Raw genomic sequence first — 25104 nt, forward strand, 5'->3', positions numbered from 1 at the left:
CTGCCACAAAGGCACACAGTGGCCCACAGCCCTTCTCCTGACCGCATTCTATCAATGCATCTAAGTAGCTTGCTTTTTATTATATCTCTATGCATCTTTTAGATCTCACAATCAATGTGTAATCTCAACATGTGAGATGTGGGAAAATGTCAGTTATGCTGACATATAGGAATACTAGTGTCTTGCTTGGGTTTGCATGAATAAAATGAATATAAATAAATTGACAAAATAACAAAATGTTTAGTGAATTCTTACTGTCACTGGAGGCTGAGACCACACCTACTCAATTAATCTCTTAAAACAACTTTAGGTTATCACATAGCATGTTTTCTTTGTCATTTCATATTAACTTAACATATTAAAAATAGGTTTGTACTGAGGAAAACCATCATGTAAACACCTGTTCACCTGTAACTGCTGCACATACTATATTCATAGTATGAATATCAGTTGTGATATCTTTTAGATGTTAACTCACATACCTAAAATGTGTAGCTATTACTACACTGAAGATAACAGTTAATATTTTTATATGCACACAGCAACCTGAGAAACTAGGAAACTGGACTGAACCAGGATGTTTACAGGAGTTACAGTAACAGACTAGTCCATTTTTTGCTCCATTTACATGCACACCAGCCTCGTCTTACTACGTGAAACACCCCTAAATTTCATGCATTTTTTCTTTCCCATCTAAACACCTTATGACATCCATTTCTGCCAAAACGTTTAACATGAAGAATAATACATAAAGAGTAAAAAATGAGTAGTAAAAAAAGTCATTTGGGCTTTTTTCACTCATTTGTTTTAGCATCACACAATGCATCACAGATGCCATCACACAAGTGTTGCTGCAGATATTATGGCACTATGCTGCAAAACTCTGCTTGAAAATCAGTGAGACCTGTAACAGTCCAGCTATTATCAGCCTGGGCTATTCAGATTTTAGATGGACCATTACAACAGATCTGTGCTGTTGACACAATGAATTCTAAGTCAGATTTTAAATTCACAAGGGACCAAATACAACCCGATGGTCAGACCATAGTCACAAATGCTCACATTATAGGTTGCAGTAGTAACAATACATGTGTGACTGTGCTAGTTGGTTGCATTTATCCATGAACTTAGATGTTACTTAACGACTATATCTCGCTCGCAGGTTTTAAGTATTGAAGCAGTCACTGACAAACACACAGTACAAAAAATGAACAAACTGAGCATGTCCAGAAATCTGACTTAAATCAGATGTGAAACCACAAATGCGTATAGGGAACTAATGCCAAATGACTGGCGTACTGTACATTTACCTGATATTTATGCCATTTGGAAGATACTCCTAATGTGACAAATGCACAATTACAGACTGAATGTATGTTAAACGTCATAATGGAAATGAAAATATGGCATGAAAATAAAGAGCAAAGAATTTAAGCATTTCCAAAGAAACTAAGGAATCCCTTAACTTTTGACAGTGTTGATTCATATGTGTGGTAGTAGTGCACTCACAGCCAGGAGTCTGTTCTTCTCTTTCTCTGCGCTACTCTGGGTACTCTCCAGGGCAGCCCGATGCTTTTTGGTCAGCTCCTCCAGTGCCCGACTCTGCGCCTCTTTAAAGTGAGCTGTGTCCTCCTCGTATTTGCTGCGCAGGTTCAGCAGCTCCTTCTCATACGCCTGTTTCTCCTCTCTGAGCGTCTGCAAGGGAGAGGAGAGCAACAGGAGGTGGAAAGTGTTCAGAATTTGGACTGGACAACACCAGCTATGTGGCATGTGCGCACGATGATGACAAGCATAAGCTTTAACTATGGGGAAAGAGGAGTATGAGAATGTGATATATTTAACCGTGTGATTTAGAAGACACAAAAAATAACAGACAGTGAAGTGCATGGCCCACGGCACTCCATCAGGCTTAGGAACAGCACGTCACTGAGAGCTGCCATGCACATAGGTATGCTACATGGGCCTGTTATTCCCCACGAAGGGTATAACACTGACAGTGAAAGGAGATGCCTCAAATCTCTCCTGACATATCCCGCATTGTTAGTGCAATGCAACCAGTCAAAACCAAAAAAAAGCAAAAGATCCCATTAAGGCAGCGGCAGGAGCATCCAGCAGAGCCAATCCCGCTCTGCTGCTTCCATTCAGCACCATGTTGTCATAGAAACGCCTAACTCAAGGCTGTGTTCGTAACACACGCTTGTCCTCTAAGTATAGACACACATAGAAAGGGAAGGATAGAGAATTATGTTAAATCCCCCAGCATGCCACACAGCCTGCCAGAGGTCAGCAAGCCTGTACTGACAAGATTCCTTATGCTTCAGATGTTGGACTGCTGCACTGTAAACTTGAAGAAGTTAAGTAAAGTCTTCAAGGCCAAGACCAGGTCACTTCTTTTAAGTTTATAAACTCGAATGTCAGAACTTTATAGACCATGAGGTTTGAGAAATACATGTATTTTAATTAAGAAAACTTCACAATGCTTCATAACATTTTCAGTTGATGCAGCTTACATTGTCATTCAAAGCAATGAAACCATAAATCCTATATTGTTGTACATTTTATGGGGAACTGGGTGGAATTCACGACAAATTACCATTTCAAATCTCTCTTTATTCCCCAGAATTGTCAGTTTTCATTATTGTGCCATTAAGATGGGTCTATAAAAAGGACCTCTGTTTTAACTGACTGCCCTGTAAGCCTTAAAGCAGCCTGAACTGAAATACTGCTAGTCTGAATGAGCAGATAAATGTGAATTGACTGGATTTCATAACAGCATAAAAACATCCCATCCTTGCAGCTTAGTTGTCATATAAGGACTGTGCAGACCTGTAATGGTCCACCCATTTCTGCATTTTTGAGATGCGCTGTATGTTGTGGGAAGACTAATCAGTGAACAGATTTCATGAATCAGTTGAACTAAAGCTGAATTTGATGTCACATTTAAAGCTGAACACTCAAATACCACAAACGGGACTGTACTTGCGAAAGGGTTAAACCTTCAAAGTGACTCCGAAAATATTCTGTGTGTTATATTTGAATATTTTGTAGCCTCTGTTCACAGGCCCCCAAGCTTATTTAGAGCACAGTTCGGATCAGTCATTGTTTTGTATTTTTTCAATTTCTATTCATGTGTTTTCTTGTTTAAGATGAGTGTGTCTGACACTAACAGAATAAAAATGTAAGTAAAAACAGATTTACACTGTGGAAAGGGGTTAAATTAAATGGACACTGCTCAAAAGATGCATGTCATGAATGGACAGCTCCTTTAAATGTTTTATTAACTTTTGTGCTTTACTGAAATCGTTAGGCTAAGAATAGAACTATATGAACACTGGGATCAAAGAACAAAAATTAATTACTTAATAATGTAAGTTTTCTCCGCTTATCCCTACTAATTAATTTCACCACTGAGGTTTACAGGGTGAAATGCACTGATTCTGCACACTGCTCTATATTATGCAAATTGAGAAACAGAAGAACATTGTGCATGACATTTACATGGAATTGCATTTTGCTGTTGAGATTTCGGGGATCATGTACTCTGCCCTTTTCCTGAGGCTCCGCTTCAATTTTCAGAATTGAAATAAAACTTTCTCTGATGCAGGACTTAAGGCCTAAACACTTTCTTTCTGGGAAAAAACATGCTAAAGTGTATTTACTAAAATCTATTCATGGACAGCGCTTGTGAATATTAAAAATTGAATACAGCTGAAATGCTGTATGACATCTAAAAAGCCCAGCTTGGGGGGAAAGCTGCTGAAAACAACAGAAAAGCTTTTCTATATAAATTGTCCTGTGCAATAGGAATGATTTAGTAAGGGAATAAAAACCTGTGTGTAATAATATCCAAATAACTGGAAACATAATTCCTGTCCAATCATCATTCATCTTCAAACTACAATATTTGTGGAAGTCTTAAACATTTTCTATATAGATTTAAACAAGGTGGACTGGCTTTAGGAGTGATAATGGCTAGCCGAGCAGACACAGACTTCAGAAATGCTGATAATGTGTGAGAGGAACTCATGTGGAACAAGTGCTGTAGTTCAGCATTCTACACAACGGCCAGTGAGTGTTTCTGAATCCCTCGGTCACAAACCACACATGCACATACACACAGGCATATCTGTTTGTCTGTATTTGATTTCATTTATATCAAATTTCAATTTATGATCTACTTTTAGCTGTGATCTATTTTGCATACAGATTTAAGGTTTTTCTGTCACAAATGTATATGGGTTTATAAAGAGAGTCTAAAGAATATTGAATGCCGTATCTAAATGAGAACACAAGGGGATGAGGGGACAAATATCAGCAGAAGACTGGACTGGACTGGATCTCAACAATAGTAACCTTTGGAAGAAATATATGAAAGTTAAATCTGTTCATGAGCTGAAACCCAAGAGAATGTTTGGCTTCTGATGAAGTTTTACATCAAATTTATGCAGAAATATAGAACATTCCAAATGGTTCACAAACTTTCAAGCACCACTGTATTATTTTCTAGGAAACTCTTAACACAGCACTCTTGAGCCCTGTATACAGAGCACAGAGTGTTCTTCTCTTACATATCAGCACATAACTGCACAACCATTATGAAGTGAGTAAAGAGTTGTAGTGTGAATGAGACTCAGGGGTTTGGTCAATACCTTCTCCAGTGAAAGGATCTGCTGTCTCTGCCTTTCGTCCAGAGCCTGACTCTTATTCTGCAGTGCCCCTCTCTCCTCCTCCAGACGCAGCACCTTGTCTTTCAGCCGTGACTTCTCTGACTCCAGGTCCCGGATGGCTGCCTCGTGGGTCATCTGTGTGGCCTGCAAGCTGCCGATCTGACCTGAGCCACAGAACGTACACCATCAGAATCAGCACTCGCTGTAGTGCGTTAAAAATGTATTACCAGTTCATCTCTACTGGAAGGTCCTAGTGGATCTGGACCACAGAGTCATTTTTTTTGTTTCAGGTTGATATATCTACCCAAATACAGCAGGGTATAATGCACTGTGTTGCAGTAAATTTCTCCCATAAACATCACTAAAAAGTGACCCCTATGCTGGTTTGGCCTAGACAGGGAAGCCAAATGCAATGAGCATTCAGTGCCTAACAACGTAGTGTTGGTTCATGGTTTGTCTCTCTTTAGACCACTGTCAGTAGGTAGTAAAGAGCAGCATTATCACCATCCTTATCTCACCCCCCTACCACCCTTATCTCATCCGAACTTTACCATCCTCATCTCCTCTCAGCATTAAACATCACCATCCTCATCTCATCCCAGCATTACCCGTCACCATTTTTATCTATTAATAATTTGTCCCTATTTCTCATGCTATACATATTTTAATATAGTTTATTTTAATAATACCTACAATATGTTCACTCATGACACAACAGCATACAATACAGTACTGCTTCCCTTAAACTTTTAAACAATTTCTATAAACCTGACTTCATTATCTAGAGTCCCACTTTAAGAGACCCACTTTAAAACTTTAATTCAAAAATATTGCTGTCTTACATCAACTGGTAAGTTCCATTAGAATAGCCTAAAACTGAACAGCATGAGCATGGTGTCATTATTTTTTAATTTCGTTAATATTAAAACATTTTACTCTCTCTTCATGACTTATTTTTCAGTGGGAATCTCATATTTGCTACTTAAAGCTCTCCTACTCTTATTCTGGTATGTTTAGCTGAGGGCAAGGATTACACAGACAAATCTAAGCTTGCCATTTGTTTTATTTGCTTTTGACTTTGGTTTTGAAAGCGAATGAGTCAAAATGCAACATATTGGATATCTGGTTGTCACTTAAACACACCTGACCATATCTGGAGCATATCTGCAGTTGTGTGTTGTATATTTGAATCGCTCGTTGAACCTAAAATGCGGTGTTACATTACATGGTGCACAGGTGCCAGAGTGTAACTGCTGCACAATACAAGCTAATGACAGATTTCAAAGCGGTTTGATAGCAACATTTGCTAAGCAGTGATTAGAGGAAGGAAATAAGCTATGAGGTCGGTAAAAGAATGAGACCAGTTTGTTAGTGATCAGTAGGTTAAACATCTGAATTAAAGGAATCTCGTTTCTGTTTGTGTCCACCTGCTAGACAGTGCACTATGTATACTATGAGAGTGTATGCTACAATATGGTGTGACTGTATTCTAAGTGAAAGGAAAAAAGTATTCTAAGTAAAAGGAAAAAGGTGAAAGGTGAGCAGTAATGCTGGCATGTAGGTCAGGGAAGAACAGGAGTTGCAGGGTCTCTCTAGGGGATTGTTCCACAAAATGTTGCCGGGATACCAGCATGTCATCTTTCACCCCAAAACCAGATCTAAAATGTTGAGCCTCCTAATTTATTTTATTTTAATTTATAAATTATAAAGCTAGAGGTTTTGCTAAGTAGTTTTTTTAATAGAGTCTGGTCATGAATGTTCTTTGTTGCCATGGATACCAAGCCAGTTCTGTCTTCAAAAAATTAACATCAACTAGTTTTACTATTTTGTTGAGAATTTTCAAATATGATTTGTTATTTCAACTATCTTAAACTCAAATAGCTAAAACCTCAAAAATGACTGCATAATTGAAAAAAACAAGTTAATTATATCTACCTATACCTACCTACCTATCTAAATAATAGGAAGTTTAGCACAGTGCTGAATTCTCAACAAACAAGCACTCCCTCAGCATTTGTTCAAAATTACATCACATTCAGCAAAAGTGACAAAAACTGTGTGAGTTACAGGACAGGTCCATGAGGTGCTTCCAATCTAAAAAATAGTTACTAAAAGAGGGACTATTCTGCCTTACAGTACAATGTACAGAACATACCTCTCCAGCATGAAGGCATTAAAGGCACCAGGCAGCACATTCATAATCATTCAGTGCAATAGCTTTCTATGATGTAGCTTTTAGAGTCTGGTTTCTGTCACTACCACTGTGAATAATTCAAACTTGGTAAAGGTCTTGTAACAGTGTATTATCCTGTCCTCCGCTGCACTCAATTTTAGTCTCATTATAAATACTGAACAGTTTTTCATCATCTTTTCAAATAATTTGCCACTGAGCATGCCAAGTGTTTGCTTCCTATTTGTATTTACTGTGTTTTTGGCCTTTGGTTTGTTGTTTGACTTGTTGTTCACTGGTTTGCACATTAAATATTTTGGCTTTGGCTTTGTTCATGACTTACCTTTGGATCTCCCCTATGTATTGTTTGCTTTCGGAGTTGGTTTTGACCCTAGCCTGTTTTCTTCCTATGTTTTTGGATCACACTGTAAAAGCCTCCCTATTAAAGCCTCACCTGCAGTCTTCATCAGTCTTTTCAGTGTTACGTAAGTCTCAATAAAGGAATAGACGTCCCCTTTAATACTGTCTGACTTTACTGGTTAAATGATGGATTGGTCCGATGGCTTGGTAAGTAGTATGCAGACGTCACTGGTTTAAGACTTGCTGATTCACATGCTGATTTTAGATTCAAACACAACTATAGAAGAGCGTGCATACATATGTCAGTATAGATTTGTCAGTGATATGTCAGTGAGAGAGGAAACAGTGTTATCTCACTGGCTTTGAGGAGGATCTCAGTGGCCTGCTGCTGAACTCGGTCTCTGGTGGCCTCCAGCTCGCACTCCGCTTCTTTCTGTCGGATGGCTATGATCTCTGCGTCCTGGGTCACCTCATCTAGCTGCTTGTGTAGTTCCTACACACACACACACACACAGAGATGAGAAACCAAACCAAATCAATCAAATGAGCAGTGCATTACTGAGTGACATGCTTGCTGCCTCATTCTCACTTTCCACGCTCTCACTCTTTCTTTCTCTCACTCTCTCTCCCACTCTCTTCCATCAGCTTCCCCCGATTTGCGCTGCCTTTCTTTATCTGATCACCAGCTGCACTCTCACTTCATCTCTCTCTGTCCAGCTATTTCCTTTTTCGCTCTCTCTTTTCTCTACCTCACTCTCATTAATTGTGAATGCCCACATTATCTCTTCCTCTCCTATTTTCTACGGTAATTTCGTCTGCACCTCTCACTTTCCTTCCCTTGCTCTTTTTTTTCACGCTATTGCTGTCATTTTCTCTCCTATTAATCAAACCATCGCTATCCATCACCTGTCTCCTTTCTTTTTTCTGTCTGTCTGTCTACCTCCTTCTCTCTGGTCTATTGTGCCATGCTTTATTAGCCTTTCCAGTCTCTTCCCTGGCACATGCACACGTTCATTCACACAGACGTATTGCGTATTGTGGAGACCTGAAGATGAGTAGATGCGTCCTCATCCCTAAACAGACAGTATTTATAGCACCCTGTGCATGTTGTCTCCGCTCAGCTGCACAATATTCATAAAATGAAACACCTCAGGTTTTATAGTTCACAAAGGGCTTCGTTCTTAAATAGAGCATTGCAGTGTAACTGAATGTACACAAGACACCTATTCTCCTTCTTTCTCTTTGCTGGACAGTGAAAAAGCCTTTTATCTGCATGCACTACATTAGCACTGCACTACATTACTTGGACAAAAGTTAAGGGACACCTGCTCATCCATTGTTTTGAGTTTATTCTGTCTCTACTGTTGGGTGAAAGACTTTCTGCTAGATTTTAGAGCATTGCTGTATGGATTGGATTGCACTCAGTGACCAGAGAATTAATATCAGGATGTTGGATGATCACCACCCCACTTACTTAGAAGTGGTTAAGTGGAAGTGGAAGTCGTTTTGATCTGCAGTATATAGTTATACTTATTATACAATAATAAGTTATACAATTCCATCAATTGTTACAATCAATTGCACAGTTAATTACATAAATATATTTGCCGTCTCCTAAATTTAGCACCACCACAAAACAAATGTCATTGGACAGTTCAACACGTTTGGAGGAGAGCACTAACTGGTAATTCTGTTATGTAACAAATGTCCGAACTGGCTAGCAGCACACTAAGTTACGCAGTTATGCTCTCTTTGCTGCGGGCAACTATGGCACTATTAAGATTAATCTTTGTAACCTTCTGGTGACAGGGCCAACACACAGCTGACTGTGCCACTCAGGAACAAATGTGTGGATGTGGATTGAGAGTTTAGTTTAGTTTTAGAGAATTAACAGAGATTGAAAATCATTACTGAGTTCATTCTTAGGAAGTAAAGCGTTAAATCGGTGAGTAGATCCACCCTCAGTTTTGGAATGTCTCCTGTCCTCTTAGTGAGGACTGGGCAGGGTACGTTATAAAAGAGAAGACCGGCCACTGGTTGAAATATGACTGGGAGTTCTCATAACACTCAACATGGCATCTGTTCATAAAAACAGCCAATCAGCTTGCTGGTTATGCTGCGAGCGGGCAACAAATTGATGTGTTACCCAACCCCAAGTGACTGATGACTGCTGTGGAGGGGTGAGGGACCGCTGAAAGGTGACACTGACCACCTTGCTATTGCTTTGCGTACAGTTTCAGATTGGTCCGCATTCTAGAAAGTGTGGCTCCAGGTGTGCTGAGAGCGGATGACTGAACGCTGCATTTCAGTAGACTGACCTGCTTGCGTTGTTCTCTTCCAATGAAAGAAATCCAGTTCTTGTGCCACAGATGCTACGACTATCACCATCTGCACATTTCTCCATCTGATTAACATGGATTAACCAAAACTGACTGGGATGTGCCCCCGGGGGCAAGCCTATTATGAGACATAGGCTTTGAAAATGTCACAGTGATTCCAAATCGATTCCATTAAAGAGCAACTTTCTGCAGAGTGAATAGAGCGGCAGCTGGAGGGAGGCTGCTGCTTTGTCTTTGTGGAAAACACACTTGAATATGGCCACACAATATGGCCAAAATGTGGCACCATTTTGCTGGTAATTTTTCTAAATTTCTCCATAATTTAATTGCCAAGATGTAAAGTAAGTAATTTAAAATGTTTTGATGATGAAGTGATGAACAGTTCTAGAGTCAGAATTATTCAGAGTAGTAGTGATAGGAACCAACTCGCAGGACATTACTACTTAAAATGGTTACGAATGTACTCTTTCTTGTTAAAGGAAGTAAAGACCACTGTATATATACAGTGTATATATCTTTCTCCACTGTAAAGATATTTGAGTTGACCGGCCTCTTTATAATATATATTATTTCACATTAAATCACCCTGACAGACTGTGTTTACATCAGTGATTGAATTATGAGGGTCATTTTGAAAAATCTGAGTTCCCCTCTATTATGCATGATTTAGACATTTGTCTGCTCACATAACAGTGGTTTATGAATTTGCTCACAGGGCATTAGCAATAAAGATCTGTAAATTACAAGATGCCTAACTGGCATATTGCTGTCTTTCACAATCTGAATTTGCCGAGATTAATAGTGTATTAATTAGCACTGTGAAGAACATGTAATTTAAGAATGAAATACAAGAACTAAATGTGTAAGAAGAAGATTTATCTGGACAATTTATACCTTTCTGCTTTACCCATTCGTTCTAATGCAGCTCTGTACTCCTATTCACTAATTACAGGCATAAATAACTTCTCAATTTATGATCCAAATTCAGAAACAGGTTCCAGGGATTTCATGGCTGCTCACTTATTAAAGGGTGACTTTGAGTTTGCTAAGGACAAATTAGGGACGCATCTGCGCACTGCACTGCTTGAGGTGTGGCTGGATTTACATGCACAAGATCAAAGCATGCTCTTATTGACAATATTGCCAAAGGTTTTTGCTCGCCTGCCTTTGCACGCATATGAGCGACATCCCATTCTTAATACATAGGGTTTCATATGATGTCGGGACACTCTTTGGCAGGTTAAGTTTTAGAAGGGTGTTTATGGGAATTTTTGAGGTTTTCATTTGTGAGGTCAGACACTGATGTTGGACGAGAAGGCCTGGCTCGCAGTCTCCGCTCTAATTCATCCCAAAAGTGTTCTGTTGGGTTGCAGTCAGGACAGTCAAATTCTTATACACCAAACTTGCTCATCCATGTCTTTATGGACCTTGCTTTGTGCACTGGTGTACAGTCATGTTGGAACAGAAAGGGGCCGTCCCCAAACTGTTTCCGCAAAGTTGGGAGCATGAAATTGAACAAAATCTCTTAAAGCATTAAGTGAAAGTCCCTTTCACTGGAACTAAGGGTCCAAACCCACTCCTAAAACAACCCCACACCATAATTTACACTTGGCACAATGCAGTCAGACAGTAACCTTTCTCCTGGCAACCACCAAACCCAGATTACAGCGATTACAGACCCAGGTCTGTAGCAATTGACTCTGCATAAAGTTGGCAACCTCTTACCACGATGCGCCATAGCATTCACTACCCCGCTCTGTCATTTTAGTTGCTGTCGTTCCCAATTGCTTCCACTTTGTTATAATTTCACTGACAGCTGACTGTGGAAAATTCAGTAGCAAGGAAATTTCACAACTGTACTTGTTGCACAGGTGGTATCCTAACACGGTACCATGCTGGAATTCACTGAGCTCCTGAGAGGGACTCATTCTTTCACAAATGTTTGTAGAAGCAGTCTGCATTTATATATATATATATATATATATATATATATATATATATATATATATATATATATAACCACCCTTGGCTTAGATTACACTAGCGAGACTTTCATGGACTTTTCATGGAGGTGACAGGTGTTCATTATAAAGGTAAAGTGGTTCCCGGTCTCAGTACACCTTCACTATGGCAGCTCAGCTTTTTGATGTGATCCATGGAGGCTCCACCTCTTAACATACAGGTTCTGCTGCTACCATTTTGGTGCTGGATACCACTGGACACTTTCAGAGGTCTTGTGGGGTTCATGCTTTGAATGGTCTGTTGTGGCAATGCAATATACTATATGACTTATACTATATGATTATGTATGTTACTAGTAGTGGTAGTGGTAATTGTTCCAAACGTGACATGTTAATGATTTAATACAAATAAATGACAAGTGATCAGGGACTGTTTGGGTGCAAAAAGAACTGTGCATAAATTAGATGAATAAAAAGGAAAATCTGAGACATGGGTTCTACTAAAAACAGAAGTGCACCCTTAAAAAGGTCTTCAGGGGTTCTTTAGTAAAGACAACTGATATATTTAAAAGCATGACGACTCAAATAACCATCTGATAACTCGTTGTCTGGGTATATGTTTCTTCAAATACAAGGAAAACTGTTGTATGTGGTGTACAGTGCACAGCAACAAACTACTGAAAAAAACTGAAATAAAAACACTGAGTAAACAAACAATATCAATTCAGTATCAAATGAAACAATATACTTCCATCCATTGTAGGAAAAGCTTCATACTGTAAAATTTACTGTCAAACTCAGCCAAGGGGGTTATAAATTGGTCCCGGCCTGTGCAAATGAGGGGAAACACGGAAGTGCTACAGATCACACAAAAAAACTGTGAAACACATCAGGAATCCTTGTTCATGAATGAGTAAATGTGTGACAAATGCTGCAGGCTTTTTACATCATGGTAAATCTGTAAATCTGTCTGTTATGAATCTGGCTCAGAGTGGCTTCTCAAATACTCACAAACTCTCATGAATGATTCAGATTGCTTTACTGTTACTTTCTAATTAGATAATCTATACCTATTTTTCGCTTACACTAATCTGACTCTGCACAATTAAGTAGCCATGCAATGTCCAGTAACTGTTACTGGCATTAAATCTATTACTTTCATATTTTAACTGTATGTGGCACACATTTAAAAAGCCGCTCTTAAAGTCAGTATGGCTCTGCCTATGACTAAAGACACTGTTATTATACTCTGGAGAAAGAGACCCGGTGAAAAAGACAAATAGCGCTCATTACCTCTACAAAAAAAAAATGAGAGAAACTAAATGTACTGGGGAATGTTAACAGCCTTAATTAATATTGACTCATTTTAACTTTTTGCTCAGATCAAACTGTGGATTATAGGTAACTTAACTCTATAAGATCAAAGCATTTAGTCTTGCTTTGTCTCTTGTACTTACTCCTGCTTTCCTTGCCTCCTGAATTCAATTTGAAATTCCTGAGGATTAAAGGATTGCTCTTAAGATAAAAGATAAAATAACTTGAAACAGTCTGCGTAGATGATGTTGAGCACCACACCACCTAATTACAGAAAAATCCAAGTACTACAGATGAGTTGTAGGGCCTGTTCCCATCTCAAAGTGCTGCAGGTGATTTACATCTAACAACATCGCCCGAGCAGTACGCCACAAAGTCTAAGAGGAGGAGATTCTCTCTGTAGATACCTTGATGTTGTTCTCTGCAGCAGTGAGGGAAGCCTGTAGTTTGTGGGATTTCTCCCGGCTCTCCCTGGCCTCCTCCTGCACCCTCTGTAGCTCGGAACGCAGCTTGCCCAGCGTCTTCTGCAGCGCTGCCTCCTGCGCCTGGAACTCCTTCCTCAGCTCTGCCTCTGTCTTCTTCCAGGCTAGCAAGTTCTCCGCAGTCATCTGCTGTGTGCGTTTCATGGCCTCCAGCTCACGCTCGTAGAAGGCCTGAGCCTTGTTCAGCTTTGCCTCGTATTCCTCCACCAAACGCTTTTTGTCCTGTTTGAGCTCCTCCACACGCTCGGACAGAGCCTCCACCTCTTGCTTGTGGAGCTGGCCGAGTTTCTCCTGATCTTTACTGTAGTTTGCATTCTGGCTCTGATGAGATCGAAGTAACTCCTGGACCTGTGGCATAAATAAGTTTGAAACGTCAAGTATAGGATCAATTGATCTATCAGTCTGTCTATCTACCTATCTAAATTATATATATGAATTATGAATGACATATAAATACCAAACTGTTCACAAGTCTGAAACCACTCTTAATTTAATTCCCAGTCAAAACAGCCAATGTTCATATTTCAGTAGATATTTAGATAGGTGATAGTCGATTAGATATCAGATAATTCACTTGTATAAAGAAGACAACAGGGGTTTCCAAAAGTAGGTTCAAAAGAGATACAAAGAAAACAGGAGCTACTAGGCAAGACCAGGTAGACCACCAAAGCTACCCCCATCAGATAAACAGCACTTCAAGCTTTTATTTTTGAATGAGAGGAAATAATCAAGCTGAAAACATCCACAGGTGTTTGTGTTCACCCTTCCACTGTGAAGATGACTCAACACTGCAGACCTGAAAGGGTGTGGAATTGAGGGAGAAGCTCTCTCTAAATGAAAGCAAACTAAACAGAAATCTACTAATCAAACTCTACAAACCCTAAAACTGCTGCTCTTTGTTGGAAAATTGGCCGAGCATCCCAGAGTTCAGACTTCACTGAATGTGTCTGGGATGGTTTGGATGGCGAGAAGCAGGAAATGCTTTGGAGATTTTGGAGCAGAAAGCAGAATGGAGGCTGTAATAGGGACTAAGGGTGAACTCTCACAGGGTCCTTTTTTACTTTTCTCATATAATACAATCAGAACATAATCTTAAACAAAGACTCTACTTAAACATAAACCAGTCTGAAGTAGGTCAGCTTGGACAGCACTATAGTAAAGAAATAATTCAACAGAAGCTGACCAGCCCTCTTGCACATAACACTTTTTTGATCAACTGCCCAGTAACTGCCCAAACCTATTCTCTTTGCTGGCATTCACTTGACTGGGATTTGCGTGCAGACTCAACTACACCATTACAGAGCCACTAAATACATTTCTGCCAACCCACAAGTTTGATTACACCCTGCAGCTGAAAGGCCTTGCTTGTACCTCCTGCCGGTGCGAGGTGCGGAGCTCCTCCAGTGCCTGCCGCTTCTCCTGCTCGAATTGGGCCTGCACCTGCCCAAAAGATCGAAGCTTCTCCTCAAAGGAACGGCGCATCTCCTCCACCTCGCGGGACATGGTGACCACGCGCTGTGTGTGCTGCGCCTCTGTGCACAGCTGCATGTCCTCCACGCGCTGCCGGTACGACTCGAACTCGGCCAGCGCCTGCCGCTTCATCCGCTCATGCAGCTCCATGGACTCCTCCAGAGACTGGATGCGCCGCTTAAGGTCCATCTCGTCGCTGATCTTGCTCTTGTACTGCATGATCTTCTCCCGCGTCTCCGACAGGATCTGCTGCACCTCTTCCTCATGAGCCTCCTTCAGCGTCTGGATGGCTGCCTCATGCTCGTCGTTCTTCGTGTTGAGTGCGTAGATCACCTTGAGGAGAAGAGAGAAAACAGCGTTGGAAAGGGGGTACACAAGCGGGAGGATACCAACTGCCTTAGCTGGAAAGACCTTTCAGTTACCGGCGCGCAACTGAAGGCTACATGTGTTTTTACAGAGAAAAAGGTCGAGGAGAATCAGCGTGGAACAAATGTCATATCAAAGGTTAAGTAAATCCTACTGCTGACTAAGGACATTTGTCCTGAGTTTGTTCACATGAAGACATGCAACCGCCCAGCACACGAGGGAGTTACTGACCTTTAAATCCAAAAGACTGACTTAAAAACTAAAAAGCTGCATTAATCTGATTACAGAGTTTACAGTGTTTTTTTATAATGCAGATATTTGTTGGAAACAGAGTTTTAAGCACACAGCCGAAGAGGAGCCAGAAAAGCCGTCTAATCTTCATCCCCCTTTCTGCTGGCCACAAAACCAGAAAAGCTTTGCCTCGCACTTTCTCACCCAAAAGACAATGTGAATAATTAATCTCTTTTGACACATGGCTGCTTTTCATACTCTCGTTTTTCACATCACAAACAGCACACAAAGGGTGAAAACAACTATTTTAGACAGAAGTTTAAATATGAATGTGCTCTGCTTGATAGGGACACTTTCTGAAAAAAAAAATCTTTCTTATGTGTATCAACATTGTGTTGTTTTCATCTTCTGAAACCTTGGTTTGTTAACTTTGGCAAACTCCCTCTAGATTTAGGCTACTTTATTTGGAGGATTTGCAATATGTACATTATATTATATATTATGAATAGCCTACTACACATACTCCCTTGATAGCTCTGGGTTTCTAAAAGCCAATCAGGTATTGGTATGAAAGAGGACATGGCAGCTCCTTGTTGTTCGGAACAAAAATAACACTGGAATTATTACAGGAAAAAAAAAGACTTTAGACTTTGGATCTTGTGCGTCACGCTCTGAGTTCATTTCCATAATTGTCTGGACATCTGATTAGGAAAGTGCTGCGGCAGAACAATACACTTATCGCCACTGTAACTCCTGTTCTGCGTGAGAGCTATTGGGGAAAACAATGGCTAAGCGACAGAGTGGGGTGAGGGTGTCATCATCTTATAAATGGGCTGTCCACTCAGATCGACTGAAGAGCAGTCATTATCTTTATTGTCCACTTTCACACATAACGTGTCCACATGCTCCCACCCTGGTGAGCATGGTGGACTGGTGAAAGAAGCTGATAGGTCTCGGAAGAGCAACAAAATGGAATTCCGCTTTGATGCAGTTACTGTACTTTAAATGCATTTGTTGAAGAGCAGAAATAGCAGAGTGGTTTTCTCAGTCACGATGTTAAAGTGACATCCTGATCATGGTAATGCACCCATTTCCAGGGGGTCAGGAGTGATGGGGTGGACTGGAGTGAAGCTTCAGTGCTGTTATTGGGATAGTTTGAAATACCGAAATTGCAAAAGGCTACGTTATGCACATGCATCCTCTTACCAATTACTAAATGTGTTATTGCAGGCTTGTGAGCTTTCTGACCAACCTTATATGTTTTGGTAAAATTTCTTAAGATTCAGTAGTCAATGATGTAATATTAAGTAGTCTGTTATTTACTATAAGTGATGACATTATGGTGTGATGAAACTGTGAATAGATTTTAATGCCAATAAACAGGAGATATTTTTGAATATATTAATTTGGAGGAGCTGCGTCTCGATTTATCACCACATTCTTAACTATCAAGATATTTATTGACATTAGAGAATTGAATTGAACTGAATTTCTTTTCTTAATATGCTATCATTTCTTGAGAAAAAGGTCATTCCTGGTTATCCAATTTTACATATATACATCCCCCTCCACACTCACACTTGTCAGACCCCAGACCATGGGAGCCCTCACCATACTGTTAATTGGTGCTGTTTGTTTGCAAACTTTGGTGTTCATACAATTCAATCACATTAGATATTATAATGAATAGAAAGCTTATTGTCTTCAATGCATTGTCTCCACAATGCACACTGTAATGACTGCACTGTGATAAGACAATGTTTTGATCCATTGCTACACTAATTAAATTTGATGTGATAAACCCACTGGCCGAAAACTGCTAGACAGCTATGCTACTTCTGATCCCATCTTCTTCCAACGCTCCAAGCTCATTCTTGTTTTTGTTAAGCTGCATATCTGTGAATTGGTTTGTCCTTCTCCGCTACAGCCAGTTTTCACAATCATGCAACATAAATGAGTCAATCATTACAGATGTAATGGTTCACCCCATTCATGGCTTGATTTGTTCAGTTCACTCGAGTGTTCAGTCTCTGGGGCATGGCTGGGCTTGGTTCATGGTTTAGTAGAGATTTTATTTTCTTTTTAATTCTGAATGACCAACATATTCATGTTCATAACTATTCTGAACAAAGAAAAATCTAGACTTTCTCAAAGATAAGATTACATTACCGGCATGTTTTTTTTCAGTATAGCTTTTCCAAGATATCAATGCTAAGAGCTTTATACAATAACACAGAATCTGAATGATATTGTTCCCACAATGCTGGCACCCTGGAAAGAAGCAGGGCTCCAACACATTCAAAATCCACATTTACTCCTCTGTCTATATCCGGTACAATGTGTGTATGTGTGTGTGGGCATGATTATGAACCATACTGAGAATTGCTTAGCAACAACAGTAAAAGTTTAAAGCGCTGTTCCCAGGAGGAGTCAGGGGGGTCTCCAAAATCACATCACCAAGGCTCATCTCTTCCAGCACAGTGCGGTTGACGCTGTCTCTCTGGCTACATTAAAATTCAACATGCACTTAGAACCCTAAACACACACACGCTCCACCTCAGAGTATGCCGGGGGACTTAAGATTGAACCTCCACACTGCTGCACACTGATTTATGGAGGGAAAAATATCCCTCAAAGCCCTTTTCCTGGACATCTTGCCACCAAGGGAGCAAATCAACACTTGTAGCGCAGCTGGTTCAGAGGTTTATACTGTAGGGAGATCAGTCACAGTTGATATGTTGATGTTTGATGGTCTCGCCAGTGCTACACAGCAATACACTGAAAGGAAAAAAATATATAGCAAAAAAACTGATGTGTTGCTCCGAGCGGTAGCCTTCATTACAGAGCTGCAAGCGGGTGCCAACTGGCAACCTTGGGATATCGATTTGACTGAGCTGGTCAACTATGTTAGTTCAGTCTTTAATCCTGAATAAGTCTAGCAACTTTGGCAGGCAGTGTGACTTGTGCCAGAACAGAGCTATAATAAGACAAATCCAATAACGTCCCCTGGCACTGGAGCTGTAATCACTTCCTCCAATCTAGGAGCTATTATGACTGGCCTCTTATCAGTCAAAAGGACCTGCTCTAGGATAATGATAATAACTGACATTTGCTGAAGGACAGTGAGAGAGTAACATATTGTCCAGTGAAATGTGGCTTTCAGTAAATTGGTCCAGATTACCCAGGGGCGATGGGAAATGCCATTGTTTGGCTACAGCCGCAGTCTGCTTCAGTGCTGTGAGTCAGCATGGGATTAAAATGAGGCACAGTTAGGTTTCTCTACTCTTGAATGACTTTCCCGGAGAATGCAAGGCAGGACGTACCTCTTGGGTTGTCGCACAGCACCCTCTTAGTGACATACTTTATCATTCGAGGCAAGGCTCTTAACTTCTTAGACCCTGTATGTAAGCTCACACTCATTCACTTTCACAACTACATCACTGTCATAATTACTTACAGTGAGTCCAAGAAGTATTTGATCCCTTGCTGATTTTCTTTGTTTGCCCACTAATAAAGACACTATCCTTCTGCACTTTTAATGGTAGATATATTCTAACATGGAGAGACAGAATATCAAGACAAAAATCCAGAATATAATTTTAAAGAATATATTTTAATTAATTTGTATTTCAATGAGGAAAATAAGTATTTGATCCCTCTTGCCAAACACACTCAATACTTAGTGGCAAAGCCTTTGTTTGCAAGCACAGCGGTGAGACGTTTGTTGTAGTTAACCACAAGTTTAGCACACACACCAGGGGGAATTTTGGCCCACTCTTCTTTGCAGATCCTCTCTAAATCATGAAGGTTGGTGGGCTGTCGCTTGGCAACTCTGACCTTCAGCTCCCTCCATAGATTTTCGATCGGATTGAGGTCTGGCGACTGGCTGGGCCACTCCATGACCTTAATGTGATTTTTCTTGAGCCAATCCTTTGTTGCCTTTGCTGTATGTTTAGGGTCGTTATCATGTTGGAAGACCCAACCACGGCCCATTTTCAGATCCCTGGCAGAGGGGAGGAGGTTGTCCCTCAGGATTGTGCGGTACATGGCTCCATCCATCTTCCCAGTGATGCGGTGAAGTAGCCCTGTACCCTTGGCAGAGAAACACCCCCAAAACATTATGCTTCCACCTCCATGCTTGACGGTGGGCACAGTGTTCTTGGGGTCATAGGCAGCATTTTTCTTCCTCCACACATGGCGGGTGGAGTTGAGGCCAAAAAGTTCAATTTTGGTCTCGTCTGACCACAAAACCTTCTCCCAATAACTTGGTTCATCTTTCAAATGATCATTGGCATACTTGAGGCGCGCCTCCACATGTGCTCTCTTCAGCAGGGGTACCTTTCGGGCACTGCAGGATGTGAATCCATTGTTGCGCAAAGTGTTGCCAATTGTTTCCTTGCAAACTGTGGTCCCAGCTGCCTTCAGGTCATTTGCTAACTCCTGCCGAGTGGTTGCAGGACGATTTCTGACTGTTCTCAGCATCATTGCCACCCCACGAGGCGAAATCTTCTTTGGAGCACCGGGCCGAGGTCTGTTGATTGTCATGTTATACTCTTTAAACTTTCTGATAATTGCACCAATAGTTGTTACTTTCACATCCAACACCTTACTAATCTTTTTGTAGCCCATTCCAGCTTTGTGAAGGTCAACAATTCTGACTCTGAGGTCCTGTGACAGCTCTTTGGTTTTACCCATGTTGGAGACTTGAAATCTGTGTGATCTGTCTGATTCTGTGGACAGGTGTTTTTCACACAAGTGATTAGTGAGAACAGGTGGCTTCAGGTCAGGTAACAAGTTGATTGGGAGTGTCTAACTGGTCTGTAAAAGCCAGAACTGCTAATGAATACTAAGGGATCAAATACTTATTTCACTCCATGAAATACAAATCAATTAATATATATTCCTTAGATTTATTTTCTGGATTTTCTTTTTAATATTCTGTCTCTCCATGTAAGAATACATCTACCATTAAAAGTATAGAATGATCATGTCTTTATTAGTGGGCCAACGAAGAAAATCAGCAAGGGATCAAATACTTCTTGGACTCACTGTATATCAGTTTCATTGGCCTTAAAATAGAGCCCTGTGGGACTCCACAAGACACACTTAACATTATGATCCTCATATGACCCACAATAGTTTCCGCAATAGGATTATAAACTAAAAAATAAGTCTAGGATTCAAGAGACTAACTGGATGCACAAGGGCATCAAACTCTTTTGTCGAGCAATATCTAGGAGCCAGGGCATTAGCTTGCAGTTATTATGTTAGCTCGGGGCTAGCGAATTAGTTGGGTACTATGCTGGCAGTCAAAAAGAATGGCTCAGATGTACGTCATAAACTCCAATCACATGTCATACACTGACAATGCAGCTGCTTTAGATGTATGTGACTTTCTACAAGACAACACAAGTTGCAACACCGCTCTCTTCGAAGGATGGTAGGGTGGAGTAATGAACGTAATAAACAGTTTTTGGGACTGTGTTGAAAAGAAGAGAAACCCAGCCTCTATAGGATGTGGGTGGACAGCAGCGTAGAGTGTGTGAAAATCTACTTTTGAATGGATTTCCTAGAAAGTGCAATACAGGACTCAACTATTTATCACAATCTATTTTCAGAATGCTTTCTGATAGTGATGAAACAATAGGGCATATCATATTGCATTGTTTAAGACAAGGCTCTTGATTTAAAACACATAGGCATCACACCGGTTCATATTGGCCTTGGTGCAACACATCAGTCTGTAGTTAGCAGATTAGCTCAGGGCACAGGCATGTGTTTACAAATAGTTCGGTATGTCCAGCCATTCCTACTATTAGCATTTGGAAGACCATGAAAACTACGAGAACTACTCATAGGATTGCTAGAAAGGCGAATCCAACCCCCACGGTTTGACTGCAAAAGAGCTTCAGGTAGAAGAGTGCACCACCATTCCATAGCTTCATCTAAGTCATCATCTCTGAGTCATCAGAAGAAAACCTTCTATGTTTGGGGACAGCAACAGTGCAGAATTCAATAAAAAAAACACCTCTCCAAATGCTAAGCATGTAGGTGGGTAGCATGTGATTGACCATGGAGAAAATAAAATGAACAGAGAATGGCTTCTACAGCAGGATAATGATTCTGAACACATGGACAAGCATAAGAATCTGAGCCACTTTGACAGTGGCCACTGTGCTGGCTAGACGACTGGGTCAGAGCATCTCTAAAACATCAGACAGGTCTTGTAGGGGTTTTTCAGGTATGCAGTGTCGGTATCTACCACAACTGCTCCAAGAAAGGACAACCGTTGAACCACAACAGGGTCATGGGCACCTGAGGCTCATTGATGCGAACCATTGAGGCTCCGCCTCACAACTTAAAGGACGTAAAGGATCTGCAGCTAACGTCTTGGTTAGCACAAGGAGGACCGTGTAACAAGGGAGATGGTGTAATGTTAATTAAAGTCATTATACTGAGCGAATGCATTAAACTGTAAGGTGTACCATAATCTATGAGGTAATTAATGCAGTTGGAAAAGTATGCTTTGAGATGAAATAAAACTTAATGAGCAGTCTTCAATGATCTGAAAACTTCACATTCTCTTTTTACTAGATAATCTTCTCACAAATACCGTTCCAAAACCTGACAAAGCATCCAGCACATAATTGCTTAGGAGAGAAGTGCCCCTTTTATTGTTCCTGCAAAGAAGCTGTGAGCATGGTCAAGCATACTTTCCTAAGGAAAGTAAGGATTCCCCAGATCTTGCATAAGAGCATTTGTGTGTCCTTCATTATAAGGATGGGTGGTTATTACTTTGCAACTTCATTATCGGGATGAATATTTCATGCAGCTCATGCTGATCTGCAATATTCGTTTCCATTCATAGAGTAATCTCATTGGAAGCTGACGAGACACATCCCACATGCACAGGTCTACTAAACATCAGTCATTCACAGCATGGTGCGACTGCATTATAGCTGTTGGCTTGACAGCACTCCAATCACTTGCTCTTGAAAACCAGGACTCCTTTATCAGATCCTTAATAATTCAGTAAAAATCATATTTCAATTTTTGCAATTGTCTGCAGACATCTATTTGTAACTGTTCGGATTAAGTTGCCCTCAAGAGACTTTTCAACGCATATTATTCATAGGGTATTTATGCCAGTTAAGACTGAGGAACTAGCAACTGCTTCTGGATCTGGAACTGATAACAGCAGAAGCATAGTTCATGAGACTCATAGCTAATAAGAAATTTAAATTGCACACGCTGTACAGACTGTATCTCTGTGCAAGACGCGGATTGTTTTAAGAACATGTTTGCTTCACATGAACCTTAGAATGTGACTAATTCACAAGACAGATGGCAAATGGGTAAAAGAGTAGCTCAAAAAGACAATCCTCTTTCTACCTGGTTGTGGCTAGTCATTTTAAAAGCACTTTGAAAAATGTCAGTAATAATAACAAAAAAAGGCCATTCCAAAACAATGGACCAGATCCATAAAGCTCCATACAACACCTCCGGCACGCTAATGATAACAATCCTAGGAACAAAGCTATCGGCCTGGCATGCTAGGCTTCGCTTTAACCTTACCGACACATGTTCCTTGACTAATGCCCAGCACTTTGCCTGGGTGCCAAAATGGGCATGCTACAACAGTAACTTCTAAAATACAACAACAAATAAACAACAGAAAGTCCATCCATTAGTCCACTGATTCATCTTTTTTTTGCGCTTCACACTAATCTAGAAGAATTTTGCCAATTTACCTACCATGCGTTAGGGAGGTGGGAGGAAATCACTGAGCAGGGATAACATACCAAACTCCTCACACCCAGCTACCCAACAAGTATCAAACCCACAACTACCTGCTGCGTCATTGTGCTGCCCACAATTATATATATATACACACACATAATATAAATGAACAAAGGATTTACTGACAATCTAACGACAAAAGCGATGGCGAGGCAAGAAAGAAAGTGAAAGAAAAAGCATCCAGATATACAGGCAATCCCAGCAGCTCATATAACTTTATGACTATGTTGAGCTGATGATTGAATTCTCTTTTGATATCATCACTCCTCAGTCGATATGTGCGATTTACTGAGCTGTCAAAGCAGTCATAAAATATTCTCACTATTTCATTTTATATTAATGTGGTCCGAACGGCTTCTCAAACTGGTGAGGTCTGGTCAGTTCAGGTGTTTCGAGGTATGAGTGTAGTAGTAATCTTTATTTACGAATGAGCAGTCGTGTCACTGTGATGCTATTCTCTGTTAACATCACTGTAAATCCGGTTGTGAGTTTTATGAATGTGGCCCATTGCGTTTATATACAGTCACATGATCCAATGATAAGCTACAACATTCTAATCCTGTGCTTTCCATTTGTGTCTGCACACTGTAGTGTGAATTACATTGTCATGCACTGTAGTAAGAAAAACAGTCAATACAAAAATTTAGACTGTCTAAAGGTGAAGAATAAGAGCAGCTATACGACAATGAAATGATGAGTTGCCTAGTTTAGCTAACATCCGAATGCTCTGGGTACCAAACATGCCCAAATTGTGGTGTGAACGTTCATGGCAGTTCGGGTCATCCAGCGATATTGTGTTTCATTTTGGAAATTGAGGTTAGACTATATCTGGCATTGGGCTAATGCAGGTGGACAGTGATTGTCCTCTGTTAGGCACTGCCATCGTCCATCCCGTATTGCTGCCAGATGACATACTTTCTAGCCCACACTGACTGAGAGAGAGAGCAGAGGGTACACAAATCCTTTTACAACCACAGGATGATTCCATCGCAAATCCCATACACCCAAACACACAAACACTCGGAATTGCACGCAAACACCGACAAACAGACACCAAAACGCACTGCAGGGACGGGACAGAGACGCAGGACTGATCTACAGTAGGAATATATGGCTTGGAGATGTGTGTCAATGGGTGGGAATGGCCATTTCAAAGACGATTAGGCTTGATTGAGATCTGTCTGGTACATATTACAAGCCTTAACAGATTGTGGTGTTAGCTTATGGCATCAGTTTCATGAGGGTGGACTCAGGGTATAATTTCACACAGATAAACTGATATCCCTTCAACATCCTGTACCCACAGGTCTCCCAGCAGGGGTTCTTGCTTTAACATCTTACTTGCTGTGAGCGCTAAACATCCCCTCGTAACTCACTACCACTCAGTGCTCTGTAGTGCTTCTTTGCTTGAGGTGGTACACTTGAATGCTGAGCTGTGAGGGATACTGGCAGTACTTCTACATCCTTACCTTTTAAAACATGAGTCAGCATAAGTCTCGGTGATGTGGCTAGGAGTAGGATCGGGGCCAGGCCAACTGGGAAAGAAGCCTCGCACACTAATCGATATAGGATCTCCTAACAGCTACGGGGCACGGAGCCTCCCCTCTTAATGCACCCATGGGATATGGACAGTAATTCTCAAACCCAGTGCTGAGAACCCCCCACACAGAGTACTTGTATTTTTCCTAAACTGACACAACTGATTTAGCCCACGATGGCCTTGCTAATTTCTTAATAAGTTATAGAAGGTGTCTTAGATGAGTCCTGGGGACTGGATTATTGGAGTATTCCCTGTCAGAACACACCCAATCTAGTTCATGAAGGGCTTGTTAACTACCTGATGAGCTGGATCAGGAGTGCAGGGACAGGGAATACTTAAAACTGTGCAGGGCAGTAGGTCTTTAGTAGAGCTTGAAATATTTGTCCGCACCTGACATGACTCTT

The 25104-nt window shown here is 40.7% G+C and overlaps 1 protein-coding gene across 5 annotated transcripts in view; it reads right to left on the reverse strand.

The window, feature by feature from the left end:
• fam184ab (family with sequence similarity 184 member Ab) overlaps positions 1 to 25104 on the reverse strand; it is a 146117-nt gene that overhangs the window by 87000 nt on the left and 34013 nt on the right. For all 5 annotated transcript variants that reach the window (XM_072686274.1, XM_072686310.1, XM_072686293.1 and 2 more), the window contains exons 2-6: positions 14665 to 15096; positions 13219 to 13641; positions 7555 to 7690; positions 4650 to 4831; positions 1510 to 1695 (exon numbers count right to left, since the gene is read on the reverse strand). In XM_072686274.1, coding sequence (XP_072542375.1) covers positions 1510 to 1695; positions 4650 to 4831; positions 7555 to 7690; positions 13219 to 13641; positions 14665 to 15096 — 1359 coding nt within the window. The remainder of the gene's footprint in view (positions 1 to 1509; positions 1696 to 4649; positions 4832 to 7554; positions 7691 to 13218; positions 13642 to 14664; positions 15097 to 25104) is intronic.

The sequence above is a fragment of the Salminus brasiliensis genome, chromosome 1, assembly GCF_030463535.1.
Source record: "Salminus brasiliensis chromosome 1, fSalBra1.hap2, whole genome shotgun sequence".
NCBI lineage: Eukaryota > Metazoa > Chordata > Actinopteri > Characiformes > Bryconidae > Salminus > Salminus brasiliensis.